Source organism: Narcine bancroftii, chromosome 1 (assembly GCF_036971445.1).
Source record: "Narcine bancroftii isolate sNarBan1 chromosome 1, sNarBan1.hap1, whole genome shotgun sequence".
Classification (NCBI taxonomy): Eukaryota; Metazoa; Chordata; class Chondrichthyes; order Torpediniformes; family Narcinidae; genus Narcine; species Narcine bancroftii.
Window position 1 is genome coordinate 323,106,023 of NC_091469.1, and position 17,252 is coordinate 323,123,274.

The 17,252-nt window shown below is 40.3% G+C and overlaps 1 protein-coding gene across 1 annotated transcript; it reads left to right on the top strand.

The window, feature by feature from the left end:
* Positions 1-240: 240 nt before the first annotated feature.
* Positions 241-3,001, top strand: LOC138757502 (uncharacterized). The gene is made up of 3 exons (XM_069925011.1): positions 241-384; positions 1,040-1,090; positions 1,190-3,001. Exons 1-3 carry the CDS (start codon positions 241-243, stop codon positions 2,999-3,001), a joined length of 2,007 nt encoding a protein of 668 aa, XP_069781112.1.
* Positions 3,002-17,252: the final 14,251 nt, after the last annotated feature.

Genomic DNA, 17,252 nt, shown 5'->3' on the forward strand with positions numbered 1-17,252 from the left:
TGGCAGCCCCCCTCCCCGCTGCCTGGCAGCCCCCCTCCCCGCTGCCTGGCAGCCCCCCTCCCCGCTGCCTGGCAGCCCCCCTCCCCGCTGCCTGGCAGCCCCCCTCCCCGCTGCCTGGCAGCCCCCCTCCCCGCTGCCTGGCAGCCCCCCTCCCATTGGTGTGCTCACACCTTTTCCCATTCCTTAGCTCCACAGTGCTGTCCTGTCTAAGCACAGCTGTGATATTTTCCATGACTAGCAATGCCACCCACTCCATCACGTCTGAAACATCCAAACCCCGGAACACTGAGCTGCCAGACCTGCCCCTCCTGCAACCTAGTCTCACTAATAGAAAATCCACAACCCAAACTTATCTGCTTTACCGACAATACTCCTCACATTGAAGTAGGTACATTGAGATCACTTCTATCATGTACAAACCTCTGCTTTCTGTCTTCACATGCAGTCCTTGCATGACCTTTCCCATCCTCCACCTCACTACCTGCTCTATCATTCTGATTCCCCTCCCCTCTGCAATCTAGTTTAAACCCTCTAGAGCAGCACTAGCAAATGTACTCACAAAGATGATAGTCCCCCTCCAGTTCAAGTACAAACTATCCCATCAGAACAGGTCCATCTTCCCCAGAACAAAGCCCAGTTATCCTGATAAATGAAGGACCCCCCCCCCACCATCCTTAATCACATGTTAAGCTGCATTATCTTCCTGTTTCTACCCTCACTAGTACATGGGACAGGTAGCACTCCTGAGATCGCAACCCTGGAGGTCCTGTCCTTCAACTTTGCACCTAATCCCTAAACGCTCCTAGCAGAAACTCCTCACCTTCCTACATACATCATTGGTTCTTATATGGACCACAACATCTGGCTGCTCACCCTCCCTCCTTAGAAACAGAAGAACTCAGTCCATGATATCTCAGACCCTGGCACCAGGGAGGCAACAGACCATCGGAGATATTCAATCCCTCCCACAGAACCTCCTATCTATACCCATAAATATCAAATCCCCTATCACTGCTGAACTCCTCTCTTCCTTTCTGAGCCAAGGGCCCAGCCTCAGTTCCAAAAGAGTGACCACTACAACTTGCCCCTGGTAGGTCATCCCCACCAACAGTATCCAAAACAGAATAGTTATTAATGATGGGAACAGCCACAGGGGTGCTATGCTCCTTCCCCTTACATATCCTGACAGGTACCCAGCAGCCTGCTTCCTGACTCTTGGGGCCACCGCACGCCCGAACCTCCTCTCCCCGTCACGGGGCCCACCGCACGCCCGATCCTCCTCTCCCCGTCACGGGGCCCACCGCACCCCCGAACCTCCTCTCCCCGTCACGGGGCCCCCGCACCCCCGAACCTCCTCTCACTATCACCCCCGAACCTCCTCTCACTATCACCCCCGAACCTCCTCTCACTATCACCCCCGAACCTCCTCTCACTATCACCCCCGAACCTCCTCTCACTATCACCCCCGAACCTCCTCTCACTATCACCCCCGAACCTCCTCTCACTATCACCCCCGAACCTCCTCTCACTATCACCCCCGAACCTCCTCTCACTATCACCCCCGAACCTCCTCTCACTATCACCCCCGAACCTCCTCTCACTATCACCCCCGAACCTCCTCTCACTATCACCCCCGAACCTCCTCTCACTATCACCCCCGAACCTCCTCTCACTATCACCCCCGAACCTCCTCTCACTATCACCCCCGAACCTCCTCTCTCTATCACCCCCGAACCTCCTCTCACTATCACCCCCGAACCTCCTCTCACTATCACCCCCGAACCTCCTCTCACTATCACCCCCGAACCTCCTCTCACTATCACCCCCGAACCTCCTCTCACTATCACCCCCGAACCTCCTCTCACTATCACCCCCGAACCTCCTCTCACTATCACCCCCGAACCTCCTCTCACTATCACCCCCGAACCTCCTCTCACTATCACCCCCGAACCTCCTCTCACTATCACCCCCGAACCTCCTCTCACTTTCACCCCCGAACCTCCTCTCACTTTCACCCCCGAACCTCCTCTCACTTTCACCCCCGAACCTCCTCTCACTATCACCCCCGAACCTCCTCTCACTATCACCCCCGAACCTCCTCTCACTATCACCCCCGAACCTCCTCTCACTATCACCCCCGAACCTCCTCTCACTATCACCCCCGAACCTCCTCTCACTATCACCCCCGAACCTCCTCTCACTATCACCCCCGAACCTCCTCTCACTATCACCCCCGAACCTCCTCTCACTATCACCCCCGAACCTCCTCTCACTATCACCCCCGAACCTCCTCTCACTATCACCCCCGAACCTCCTCTCACTATCACCCCCGAACCTCCTCTCACTATCACCCCCGAACCTCCTCTCACTATCACCCCCGAACCTCCTCTCACTATCACCCCCGAACCTCCTCTCACTATCACCCCCGAACCTCCTCTCACTATCACCCCCGAACCTCCTCTCACTATCACCCCCGAACCTCCTCTCACTATCACCCCCGAACCTCCTCTCACTATCACCCCCGAACCTCCTCTCACTATCACCCCCGAACCTCCTCTCACTATCACCCCCGAACCTCCTCTCACTATCACCCCCGAACCTCCTCTCACTATCACCCCGAACCTCCTCTCACTATCACCCCCAAACCTCCTCTCACTATCACCCCGAACCTCCTCTCACTATCACCCCCGAATCTCCTCTCACTATCACCCCCGAACCTCCTCTCCCTATCACCCCGAACCTCCTCTCACTATCACCCCGAACCTCCTCTCACTGTCACCCCGAACCTCCTCTCACTGTCACCCCGAACCGCCTCTCACTATCACCGCCACTGCCTTCCAAAAGATCCAAAGTTCATCCAGCTCCCAGCTCAATTTATCAGGAGTTGCAGCTGGGTGCACCTCTTGCAGGTGTTGACCCTGACTTTCCACATCCTGCCATCAGAACAATGGACTGCCCTAACAACTGCCTCTATTACCCAATTCCTCAGTTAATTAACTAGCTTAATTAAAGAAACTTCTCTCACCTTACAAGAAGCTCAGCCCTCTCTCTAAGCCACTCCATCACTGGCTGCTTTAATAGCTGTCCCTCTTTTTAAATGTCCTTAATCTATTATCCTAATTGCTCCCTAGCCCTAATCAATTAACTCAATTGCAGCCTCCTGACTCCAGCTCAAAAAGAAGCAAGGTAGGAGTTCCTTACCTTTTCAAACCTCCCTCTCAGCTGTGCCGACATCATGAGTCTGTGCAGTCTGCCCTCTCCTTTCCCAATCTTTTAAAGAATAATTAAATAAATAAATATGGCTACTCGCACCACTCACCACACAGACCCTCCTTGCAGACGTCTGACTCCAACTCAAAAAGAAGCAAGGTAAGAGGGAGTGCTGCGTGATGTGCTTTATGGAAACATGGCTAAACATGGACATTCCGGAAACTACACTGCAGCCCAAGGGCTACACCGAACATGGCATTTGGAAAAACCAAGGGAGGCGGCGTTTGTGTCATCATCAACTCATCGTGGTGCACAGACGTGACAGTCATGTCCCAGTCCTGCTCCCCCGACCTGGAACATCTGGTGATCAAGTGCCGCCCATTCTACATGGTGAGGGAGTTCACCACCATCATCCTGGTCGCATGTTCATTCTGCCCCAGGCTAACGTCAGGCTGGCGCTAGAGGGACTGAGCATGTGATAAACATCCATGAGACAGACAGCATGTCCTGATGCCTTCCCAATCATTGTGGTGGACTTCAATCAGGCCAACCTGAAGAAGACTCTGACAAACTACCACCAACACGTCACACACGAGGCGAGAGGAGTCAACACACTCAACCACAGCTATACCACCATGAAAAACACATACCGAGCCATACCACAGTCGCACTTCAGCAAGTCTGATCACCTGGCTGTACTTCTACTCCCAGCGTACAAGCAGAGACTGAGACCACAGCACCAGTGGTGAAGATGGCGAAAGAATGGTCAAGGGAGGCAGACGAGTGCCTAAAGGACTGCATTGAATTGGTTGACTGGACCATATTCAAGAACTCATCCATAGACTTGAATGAATATCTAACAGGCATCACTGACTTCATCAAGACGTGCGTGGATGAGTGTGTGCCCACACACAAATATAGAGTATTCCCCAACCAGAACCCCTGGAAGAATCAGAGAATCTGCAGCCTGCTGAGGGAGAGAACAAGGACGTTTAAGGCCAGAGATTGGGATCTTTACAAGTCCAGTTATGACCTGCAGAAGGCCATCTCTGAAGCAAATTAGCAATTCTAGAGGAAACTAGAGAAAGAGTGACAGATACATGCCAGCTATACAGGGAGTGAAGTCCATTATAGCCTACAAATTGAGGGAAAACACTACAGATGGCTGCAATGCTTCACTACCCAATAAGGTGAACACCTCCTATGCCCGCTTTGAGAAGAAGAACCAAACTATGCCTACTAGAATCCCTGAAAAGGCTGAGGACCCTGTGATATCTGTCTCTGAGGGCAACATTAGAACATCATTCAAGAGGGTGAACCCTCGCAAGGCATCAGGCCCTGAAGGCGTACCTGGCAGAGTACTGATAATCTGCACCATCCAACTAGCCGGAGTGTTCATGGACATTTTTAACCTCTTATTGCTGCAGTCAGAGGTTCCCACCAGCTTCAAAAGGGCATCAATCATCCCGGTACCCAAGAAGAGTAGTGTGGGCTGCCTCAACAACAACCATCCAGTTGCACTAACTTCTACGGTGACAAAATGCTTTGAGAGGTTGGGTATGGCCAGAATTAACATGTACCTAAGTAAAGATCTAACTGAAATTCACCTATGATTATAATCACTTCACAACAGATGCAATATCACTGGCTCTCCACTCAGCTCTGATTCACATCGAAAACAGCAACTCATACATATGGCTTCTCTTCATAGACTACAACTCGGCTTTCAATTCCATTATTCCCTCAGTGCTGGTCAAGAAGCTACAAACACTGGGCTTCTGCACACAACTCTCAACTTGATCCTTGATCAGCTTGTTGAATGGTGCAGCGACAACAACCTTGCACTCAACATCATCAAAACTAAGGAGATGATTGTGGACTTCAGAAGGAAGTCAGGAGAACATGAACCAGTTCGCATCAAGGGCTCACTAGTGGAAAGGGTCAAGATCTTCAAATTTCTGGGTGTCAGCATCTACAAGGATCTGTCCTGGAGCCTCCATTGTTTTTTTTTAATTTTTATTTTTCACACTATAAACCATATAGACCAAGATACATACAGACATTTTTTCTCTTGAATATATAGTGTCATTTTCTCCCCCTTTTCCTCCCTCGCTCCCCTCCCTCCCTCACCCCCTTTCCCATTATTTGAAGTTCAATCTATAAGATACATTAAACCCGTTAAATAATGTTGTCACTTCATAAAAATAAACAAGAAATTTTACTGAGTCAGTTCTTCTTGTTGTCTTCTCCTTCTGTCATTTTAGGTGGTGGAAGTCCATGGTAGGATTTCTCTATTGTATTTCATGTATTCTCAAGTTGTCTTCTAATTTCCAGGTTGACATAATACATTTTTTTGCTACAGCTAGGGCTATCATAACAAATCTTTTTTGTGCTCCATCCAAATCGAGTCCAAATTCTTTGTTTCTTATATTACTTAGGAGGAAGATCTCTGGGTTTTTTGGTATATTGCTTTTTGTAATTTTATTTAATATCTGGTTTAGATCTTCCCAAAATTTTTCCACTTTCTCACATGTCCAAATTGCATGAATTGTTGTTCCCGTTTCCTTTTTACAGTGAAAACACCTGTCTGATACTGTTGGGTCCCATTTATTTAACTTTTGAGGTGTGATGTATTGCCTGTGTATCCAGTTATATTGTATCATGCGTAACCTCGTGTTTATTGTATTTCTCATAGTTCCGGAGCATAGCTTTTCCCATGTTTCATTCTTTATCTTTATGTTTAGATCTTGTTCCCATTTTTGTTTAGGTTTACCGTTTGTTTCCTCGTTCTCCTTTTCTTGCAGTTTGATGTACATGTTTGTTACAAATTTTTAAATTATCATTGTGTCTGTAATCACATATTCAAAATTGCTTCCTTCTGGTAACCTCAGACTGTTTCCAAATTTGTCCTTCAAGTAGGTTTTCAGTTGGTGGTATGCAAACATTGTATCGTGAGTTATATTATATTTATCCTTCATTTGTTCAAAGGATAATAATTTATTTCCTGAAAAACAATTTTCTATTCTTTTGATCCCTTTTCTCTCCCATTCTCTGAAGGAAAGGTTATCTATTGTGAAAGGGATTAGTTGATTTTGCGTCAATATTAGTTTTGGTAGTTGGTAATTTGTTTTATTCCTTTCTACGTGAATCTTCTTCCAAATGTTGAGCAGATGATGCAATACCGGTGAATTCCTACATTGCACCAATTTTTCATCCCATTTATATAATATATGTTCAGGTATCTTTTCCCCTATTTTATCTAGTTCTAATCTGGTCCAATCTGGTTTTTCCCTTGTTTGATAAAAATCTGATAGGTATCTTAATTGTGCGGCTCTATAATAATTCTTAAAGTTTGGTAGTTGTAAGCCTCCTTGTTTGTACCATTCTGTTAATTTATCTAGTGCTATCCTCGGATTCCCCCCTTTCCATAAGAATTTCCTTATTATTTTCTTTAGCTCCTTGAAGAATTTCTCTGTTAGGTGAATTGGTAATGACTGAAATAGGTATTGTATCCTTGGGAAAATGTTCATTTTAATACAGTTTATCCTTCCTATCAGTGTTAGTGGTAAGTCTTTCCAATGCTCTAAGTCGTCTTGTAATTTTTTAATTAATGGATGATAATTTAGTTTATATAGATGGCCGAGATTTTTATTTAGTTGTATACCTAGGTATCGCATTGCTTGTGTTTGCCATCTAAATGGTGATTCTTTCTTGAACTTTGTGAAATCCACATTATTCATTGGCATTGCTTCATTTTTATTTGCATTGATCTTGTACCCCGATACTTCTCCATATTCCTTCAATTTCCTATGTAATTCTTTTATTGATATTTCTGGTTCTGTTAAGTATATTATAACGTCATCTGCAAATAGACTGATTTTATATTCCTTCTCTTTTATTTTTATCCCTCTTATTTTATTTTCTGTTCTTATCAGTTCTGCTAGTGGTTCTATAGCTAACACGAACAGTGAGGAAGATAGTGGACATCCCTGCCTTGTTGATCTGCTTAAGTTAAATAGTTTTGATATATATCCATTTACTGTCACTTTCGCCAATGGCCCCTTATATAATGCTTTAATCCAATTAATATCTTTCTCTGGTAGGCTGAATTTTTGTAGTACTTTGAATAAATAATTCCATTTTACTCTGTCAAAGGCCTTCTCTGCATCTAAAGCAACCACTACTGTTGGACTTTTATTTCCTTCTACTGCATGAATTAAGTTAATAAATTTACAGATATTGTCCGTTGTTCATCTTTTTTAATAAATCCAGTTTGGTCTAGATTTACTATTTTTGGTACATAGTCGACCAATCTGTTTGCTAATAGTTAAGCTATTATCTTATAATCTGTGTTAAGTAGAGATATTGGTCTATATGACGCTGGTGCTAATGGATCTTTCCCTGTCTTTGGTATTACTATAATTATTGCTGTTTTGCATGAATCTGGTATGTTTTGTGTTTTATCAATCTGGTTGATTACTTCCAGGAGGGGAGGAATTAATAAGTCTTTAAATGTTTTATAGAATTCTATTGGGAATCCATCCTCTCCTGGTGTTTTATTGTTCGGTAGTTTTTTTTAATATCTCCTGTAATTCTTCTATTTCAAATGGTTTTATTAATTTATTATGCTCCTCTGTTTGTAATTTCGGTAGTTCAATTTTAGTTAGAAATTCACCTATTTTGTCTTCTTTCCCTTCATTTTCAGTTTGATATAGTTGCTCGTACAATTCCCTGAAGTTTTCATTGATCTCCATTGGATTATATGTAATTTGTTTGTCCTTTTTCCTTAATGCCAATACCATTCTTTTAGTTTGTTCTGTCTTAAGCTGCCATGCTAGAATTTTGTGCATTTTTTCTCCTAGCTCATAATATTTCTGTTTTGTCTTCATTATGTTCTTCTCCACCTTATATGTTTGTAGTGTTTCATATTTTATTTCTTTGTCTGCCAATTCTCTTCTTTTAGTTGTATCTTCCTTTATTGCTAATTCTTTTTCTGTATTTGTTATTTCCCTTTCCAACTGTTCTGTTTCCCAATTGTAGTCCTTCTTCATCTTAATTACATAACTTATTATTTGCCCTCTGATGAACGCTTTCATTGCATCCCATAGTATAAACTTATCTTTCACTGATTCCGTATTTATTTCAAAGTACATTTTAATTTGTCATTCAATGAATTATCTAAAATCCTGTATTTTAAGTAGCATGGAGTTTAATCTCCATCTATACATTCTCAGTGAGATGTCCTCTAGCTCTATTGCCAATAACAGGGGTGACTGATCTGATAATAGTCTAGCTTTATATTCCATTTTCCTAACTCTCCCTTGAATGTGGGCTGATAACAGGAACAGGTCTATCCTTGAGTATGTTTTGTGTCTACCCGAATAATATGAATATTCCTTTTCCTTTGGGTGTTGTTTCCTCCATATATCCAAAAGTTGCATTTCTTGAATCGATTTAATTATAAATTTGGTTACTTTGTTCTTTCTGTTAGTTTTTTTTCTGTTTTTATCCACGTTTGAGTCCAAATTAAGTTTAAAATCCCCTCCTTTTAGTATGTTCCCTTGCATATCTGCTATCTTCAAAAAGATATCTTGCATAAATTTTTGATCTTCTTCATTAGGTGAGTATACATTGAGTAAATTCCAAAATTCTGAATATATCTGACATTTTATTATTACGTATCTCCCTGCTGGATCTATTATTTCCTCTTCTATTTTGATTGGTACATTTTTATTGATTAATATAGCTACTCCTCTGGCTTTTGAATTATATGATGCTGCTGTTCCACTTCAGTTAGATGTGTTTCTTGGACGAATGCTATATCAATTTTTTCTTTTTTCAGTAAATTTAACAGTTTCTTCCTTTTGATTTGGTTATGTATTCCATTAATATTTAAAGTCATATAGTTCAACATAGTCATTTCATACTTTGTTTATCTTTCCTTTCCATTTCCTTATCACCACCTTCCCTTCTTATCCATTTCTACTTTCTTTTTTGAACACATTATAAGACAACTTTTCTAAAACATAAAATATTTCCACTATTCTCAATATCTAAAATTCCTTTAACCCCCAATAGTCCATCCCCTTTCTGAGTTGCCCTTTGTCCCTTGTCAGGCAACCACATCTCCCCTCTCCATTTGGATTTGCGAATCTGCTCGCAAGCGTCAACTGATTTCGCAGTGACTGTTATTCTTCCCCACCCAGCCTCCCCCAGAAAAGATTTTAATCTTCATATATAACAAAGGTCACTCTCTTAATTCCCTCCTTACTTCCTTTCTTCCCTTTCTTTCCCTTCTTAGTTCTTACTTATACTCTATTTTATATATATATAGTTTGTTCTCATTTTTGTTCTTGTTACATCTCTTCATCTCTCTGTCTGTTTTGTAGTTGTTCTGCAAATTTTCGTGCTTTTTCCGGATCCGAGAATAGTTTGCTTTGCTGCCCCGGGATAACTATTTTAAGTACCGCTGGGTATTTTAACATAAATTTATAACCTTTTTTCCATAGGGTCATTTTTGCTGCATTAAACTCCTTCCTCTTCTTCAGGAGTTCAAAACTTATATCTGGATAGAAAAAAAAATTTGACCCTTGTATTCCTGTGGTTTTTTGTCTTCTCTTATTTTTTTCATTGCCTTCTCCAATATATTTTCTCTTGTTGTATATCTTAGGAATTTTACTAGAATGGATCTTGGTTTTTGTTGTGGTTGTGGTTTAGGGGCTAATGTTTTGTGTGCCCTTTCTATTTCCATTTCTTCCTGTAATTCTGGTCTTCCTAGGACCCTGGGGATCCATTCTTTTATAAATTCTTTCATATTTTTGCCTTCTTCATCTTCCTTAAGGCCCACTATCTTTATATTGTTTCTTCTATTATAATTTTCCATTATATCTATCTTCTGAGATAACAGCTCCTGTGTTTCTTTAACTTTTTTATCAGATTCTTCTAATTACTTTTTTAAGTCATCTACCTCCATTTCTATGGCTGTTTCTCATTCTTCCACCTTGTCTACTCTTTTTCCTATTTCTGTCATGATCATCTCTCATCTATTCACTTTTTCTTCTGTACTTTTTATTCTTCTTTTTATTTCACTGAATTCTTGTGTCTGCCATTCTTTTACTGTTTCCATATATTCTTTAAAAAAAAATATATCCATGTACTGTCCCTTCCCTTCATCTTCCATTTCTGTGTTCTCCCTCCTCTTCTTCTGAGTCCACTCCAGGATCTGTGTCCTTTACCTCTGTCTCTTCTGGTTTTCCTGTTGGGTTGTTTGTTTTATTTTGTTGGGTATTTTTGGTCTTCTTATTTTTATTAGAAGTATCTTGATGTTGGTCTTCTTCCTCTGGGTTGGTCATCTGTTGTTTCTTTGATTTCCTATTTTTATTCTCTTCCTTCTTGTTCCCGTTATTTTCTATGTTTTCCTGTTGAGAGTCTTGCTGTCGTGTTATACTTGTCTGTTTCGGCTGTGGAGATTTACTCCTCAGCTGGTCCCCCCTCCCGTCGGTGTTGTTTTTGTCTTGTGCATCGCGCATGCACGAGGATTCGCGCATGCGCAGTTGCGCACTTTTGTTTGGCTCCATGAGCCATCTTTGTAGTCCTGAGTTCAGGGTTTCCACTGACCTCAGGGAGCGGGTTTCTTTCTCCACGGTACCGGTAAGGCCTTCACCTTCCTCCTCCGACGTCCTTCCTTCTTCTTTTCTTCCTGTTGTTTTTGGTTTTTCTTTCTTTGCTGCCATTTTCTCCACACTTTCACTTTCAATTTGTTATGGTTTCTGTGTTAGTGACTTTGTTTTTTCTCTACCTTTTTTTTACTTTTCTGGAGAGGGCTGGAGTTCCCCTACCGGCCACTACTCCATCACGTGACTGAGAGCCTCCATTGTTGATACAATCACAAAGAAGGCTCACCTGCGGCTATACTTTGTAAAGTGTATGAGGAGGTTCGTTATGAGAAGACTCTTGTAAACTTCTACAGGTGTACCGTAGAGAGCATTCTGGCTGGTTGCATCACTGCCCGGTATGGAGGTGCCAACTCTCAGGACAAGAATAAATTCCAGAGGGTTGTCAACTCGGCCTGTGACATCACAGGCAGCAGACTTCACTCCATTGAGGACACCTACATGAGGCAGTGTCTTAAAAAAGTAACCTCTATCCTCAAAGACCCCACCACCCAGGCCATGCCCTCTTCACTCTGCTACCATTGGAGAAAAGGTACAAGAGCTTAAAGATGAGCACTCAATGGCACAAGGACAGCTTCTTCCCCGCTGCCATCAGATTCCTGAATAATCAATGAACCAAAGACACTGCCTTACCTTTCATGCGCTATTATTGTTATTATATTTTATTCTTTATAGTAATGTTGTAAGATGGTTATAATATGTATGTTTGCACTACGATACTGCCGCAAAACACCAAATTTCATGATTTTGTTCATGAGAATAAATCCTGATTCTGATTCTGAAGATCATCTGCATATAGATACTTTATGTACTTCATCTCCTCTACTAATACCTTGAATCCCATTTGAATTATGGAGTGCAATTGCAAGGGGTTCTAATGCCAGATTAAAAAGTAAAGGGCTGAGGTGACCAGCCTTGTCTTGTACCTTGAAATAATTTGAGTCGGGAAGATTTTTGATTATTAGTAATAACCACTGCCATTGATTTAAAATAAAGTCATTTAATCCAAGAATTAAATCCAGGACCAAAATTGAACCTTTCCAAAATTTCAAACAAGTATCTCCATTCAACTCTATCAAAAGCTTTCTGAAATCTTAGATGAAGCAGAACAGATGATGTTCCTTAGTCTTCAAACATTAAAATGTGAGTATCGCTGTTTAATGAATCCAGTTTGATCTTTTGCGATAATCTGAGGAAGAATATTTTCTAATCTATTCACTCAAACTTTAGGAAGAATTTTAGAGTCAACATTCAAAAGTGCTATAGGTCTATAAAATGCACAATCAAATGGATCTTTAACTTTTTTAAGAATTAGAGAGATTGATGCTTCATAAAATGACTATTGTTTAGTTCCTTGGTGAATAGAATCCCTAAACACTTCACAAATATGAGGAATAAGTAAACTATCAAAACATTTATAGAACTTATAGAATATAGTTTATTTATTAAACTCAATTGTTTAACCATCCAAACCAGGTGTTTTACCAGATTGAAAAGAAGAAATAGCTTTAAAAATGTCCATCTCTGAAATTGGAGCATCCAATAAATGTTGATAATCTGAGGAAACTGCTGTAAAAAAAATTCATAAAATTAAAATAAAATGAAAGTTGGGATTGATACAAGTCTGAATAAAATTCCTGAAATACCCTGTTAATCTTTGTGACATTACCATCATTTTTACAAATTTTATTAATTTGTCTCCTAGCTGAAACAGTTTTCAATTAGTCAGCTAAGAGTATTCCTGACTTATCTCCATGCACATAAAATTCACTTATAGATTTCATAAGATGAACTTCAATAATGTGGGTTAAAAGTGAGTTGTATTGTATTGCAGTTCTATTCTTTCCTTATATACGTTTGTAGTAGGAGTTGTTGAATATAGTCTATCAATATCTTTAATTTGATTTGATAGTTGAGAGAGTTTCTTGTTAGTACATTTCTTTAAGCCTGCTGTATAGAAGATAATCTGTCCATGAAGATAGCTTTAAAAGTGTCCGAAATAGTTAAGCTAGACATTTAATCCATTAAATTAAACTGAAAAATATCTGATTTGATTTTTAACAATGGTTCTTGGCAGCTGGTACAGTGAAACCCTGTTATAACGCAATCGTTGGGGTCCATAAAATCTCATCATGAAAAAAGTGGGGTCGCACTAAATCAGGGTTTCATTGTTCTTGCATTTTGTCTGACATCCCTCCTCCTGCTGGGATCCAAAGGTCCATGCTGCACACGGGAGTTCGACATCCCTAATGCTGCCAGAAACCTGATATCCACACTCTTGCCAGGAGGCCAACAACCACACTCCTGCCAGAAGGCTGACATCTTTGCTCCTGCTGGTAGCCTGTTGGAAGCCAGGAGCCCGATGTCCAAGCGCAATAACTCATCTCATTATATCTGAATTTGCGTTAAATCGGAGCAAGTAAAATCAGGGTTTCACTGTAGTTGGCTTCAGCAGTATCAAACACATTTGCCTTTGACCACAGAAGCCAGTTCCAAAGATGGAATGGCTGCTGATTGCAATTGAAGCCAAGAGATAAAAGGATTTATTATCGTTCTTGAGATACTGAAAACAATAGGTATTATTTTAGATTAGCAGCAGTTGTAGCCATTTTGTTCTCATGTGAGCAAACATCACAGAGGCACAAGTGGACTTAGATGCTTTTAGCACATCTAAAAGGGGGTGGGGGGAGAAGCTGCCTATGTTACTCCTAAAGAAGAACACAGAATAAGTGGCCTTGAAATAAGTAAGCCCACTTTCGTTTGACAGGGAAGGAACACAGAATCAGTGGCTTCAAAGAAAAGAGCCACTTTCTTTGTCAAGAAAGGACAGTTCTGCATGTCCATTTGTAATGGTCTCTCCATTTAACTCTTGTCTGTGATTGTGAAATCACTATGGAAATCACAAGTTCCTTAACCTTCATGCAAGAGAGGGGAATTGTGGAAAAATCATTTGTATGAAGAACATTTCTCTGAAAGCAACTCTACAAGAATTAGTGAATTTTGAGAAACCTGATGACTTGGTACCTCACACACTCCATAATTACTTCTGAACATCAATTTAAATACTCTAAGTTTCAACATAAGATGTTTAAGACTGAACTTTAAATTTGAACTTTGAAATTGACTTTTCAGAATCGTGCCCGAGTTGTAATGGTTTGGGATCTGCCACACACACACACACACACACACACACACACACACACACACACACACACACACACACACACACACACACACACACTTGTTTAGAGTTAAGTAAGATTTTATATTATTAATAACATTGATTCTTTTGAAGATACTATTGTCTTGGTGAATTTCTATTCCTGCTGGTCTATGTTGTAACAGTAGGTAAAATACAAACCAGAGAGAAAGGGGAAAAATTTAGCGAAATGTGAGGAGGATCTTCTTCACTCAGAAAGTGGTGGGTGTGTAGAAAGAGTTGCCAGCTGAAGTGGTGAATGCGAGCTCAATTTTAACATTTTTTTTATGTTGAGGCTTTTTTTTTTAATTATTTTTTTTTAATTTTTCACACTATGAACCATATTGACCAAAATGCACATAAACATTTCCCTCTTGAATATACACAGTGTCATTTCTCCCCTTTTTCTCCCTCCCTTCCCTCCCTCCTTCCCACCCCCCCTCTCCACCCTCTAAACGTTCAACATATACGATACATTAAACAATGTCATCACACAATGAAATTAAACAAGAAAATTGTGTCATCTACTTTTACACACTGGGTCAGTTCATTTCGTCTTCTCATTCTGTCATTTTAGGTGGTGGAGGTTCCCGGTAGGACTTCTCTGTTGTGTTCCATGTACGGTTCCCAAATTTGAATTTTAACATTTTAGAAGAATTTGGACAGATAAGTGGATGAGAGAGGTATGGAGGGCTATGGACTGGGTGCAGGTCAGTGGGACTAGGCAAAAAAAAAATGGTTTGGCACAAACTTGTTTCTGTGCTGCAGTGTTCTATGGTTCTATTGTGTTATTCAGAATCTGGGGAAGAAAAAAGTTAACTGATATTTAATTTTAGATTGACACCAAAGTCAGATAGATTTCAGCTGGAAGACCACACTAAATTAAATTTTTACTCACTCAGTTTTCTGAAGGAAAGACGGATTAGCCTATTGTGAATAGAGACACATTTTGCCTCATTTCACACAGTTTGATATAAATAAACATATAATCTGGGAACATCTGAGGATTATTCTCTGTGTCAATCATTTTTTAACTTTGTATTTTCTATATAGGGAACGCAATGCGAAGAATTATTTTAAAACAGAGTTGAACAAGGTTAACTAAATGCTTAGAATTCAAAGAGATGACAGGCTACTGAGGGGGATCTACACTGGGTAGATGTTCAAAGGTAAACTGAATGGAACATTTGAATTATTTACCGCTTAAATAGCTGAGCCTTCACTTTCCACTTCGCAAGTCCTTGAATTTGTTGGTGATTGACTCACCATTTAATATTGATACCCACTGGGACCTTGTGCTTGGAGAAACCTAATGACATAATTTTGAGATGGGTCAAAACAATTAAGCATAATGTGAATGCAATCAATTTAATTCACAAAAATGGCTTCACAGCACCCCTCGCGACCAGACTGCCTGAGTCCTTCGCAGAATATAATTGTTGGACAGGGATCATACCAGGAGAAAGGTACCTGACCACTGAACATAGCTGATACAGATTTTTTAAAAATAACCGATATCTGAGTAGAAAAATCGGGATGACAGCATTGAAATATTTGACAAGGTTAGTGGTTCTAGGAAGATGATGGTCTTTCTATTCAAGACCACATGATGAAAGTAGACCCACTGTGTTGTCAGGAAGGGACTCCTGGATTTTGACCCATTGACTTCAAGGAAACTGAGATATATTTTAAAATTATTTTGAAGATTAGGTTTGACAGCTTTTTTCCCAAAAAAACTTTATTCACAGTAAATAACATATGCAAAAGAAAATTGTACATTTTTTAAAAAAACATTATTTGTGCCATATTCCTGTTTACATTTCAAACTATATGGCCCTCTGTGATTACTCCCCTTTAATTTCATAGATTAGGAAAATCAGGTTGGTCGAGGAAGTCTTGTACAAAATGTTCTTAGATCTGCACAATGAGGCAGGTAAAATTAATGATCTTGTTATTAGGGATCCTTTCGGAAGAAATGGACTGGGCAATATTTTGGTTTAAAAGCAATGTGCCTAAACAAGGGATACTATGAAGGGACAAGGAGGAGTTGGTTAGTATAAATTTGGAACACAGTCTGCATGGTGGTACTGTTGAGGAACGGTGGCAAACTTTCAAAGAGATTTTTATGGAAGTCTATTCATTTAAAAGCAACGACCAAAGAAAATAAAGGAAGGCATCAAATTAAAAGCTCATGCTTTCAACACATGAAATACAAAAGATGCAGCAGGTAGTCAAGAAGGTAAATCAGATGTTGGCCTTCACTGCTAGAGTGAATGAATTTAAGAGCCAGAAGCTTCCGCAGCAACTGTTCATGGTACTGGTGAAGTACTGTGTATAGTTCTGGTCTCCTTCCTTGAGATAAGATATACTGTCTTTTAAGACAGAAAGAGGAGTTCACCAGGTTAACAGAGAGGAGAGAATTACCATCTGCGAAGAGATTGAGTCACCTGAGACTATACTTGCTCGAATTCAGAAGAATGAAAGAGGATTTTATATGCATAAAATTATGGAAGGGATGGATAAGGGGAAGCAGGAAATGTCTTCCCACTTTTAGGACACATCTCTGTCCTACTAAATCTACTCCCTCTCAAGTTTTGGGGGAGTAGATTTAGTAGGACAGAGATGAGGACAAACTACACATATACAGTGAAACCCTGTGATAACACGATTGTTAGGGTTCATAATACCTTGCACAAAAAAAAGCAGGGTCACGCTAAATTAGGGTTTCACTGTACTTGCATTGTTCTGAATAAATCCGACAATTTACCATAACATATCTTCCTGCTAAATCTACAATTGTGTCTAATATTTTCATTGGTAAATTTTTATTCATCAATATTGCTGTACCTCTAGCCTTTGAATTAAATGAAGATACTATTACAGTACCTACCCATTCTCTTTTAATTTTCCATTGTTTTTCTGTCAAATGTGTTTCTTGTAAAAAGGCAATATCTATTTTTTGTCTTTTTCATATATACTAATAATTGTTTCCACTTTATTTGATTCTGTATCCCTTTAATATTAATACTAATAAAATCTAATTTCCAGCCATCGGATCATTTTACTAAATCTACTAACCATCCATCTTTCCACTTCCATCTCTCTCATTTTTAAAACACTAATATTATATTTCCTAATATTTTTTATATATTTAGGTGTATTGAGAAAAA

What these genes read in the sequence shown, in the direction of transcription:
- LOC138757502 (XM_069925011.1), top strand. Translation starts at nt 241, where the DNA reads ATGCCACCCACTCCATCACGTCTGAAACATCCAAACCCCGGAACACTG. An exon ending in ACAATACTCCTCACATTGAA is followed by an intron (nt 385 to 1,039) that starts GTAGGTACATTG and finishes TTCCTTTCTGAG; the next exon opens with CCAAGGGCCCAGCCTCAGTT. An exon ending in ACCACTACAACTTGCCCCTG is followed by an intron (nt 1,091 to 1,189) that starts GTAGGTCATCCC and finishes ATATCCTGACAG; the next exon opens with GTACCCAGCAGCCTGCTTCC.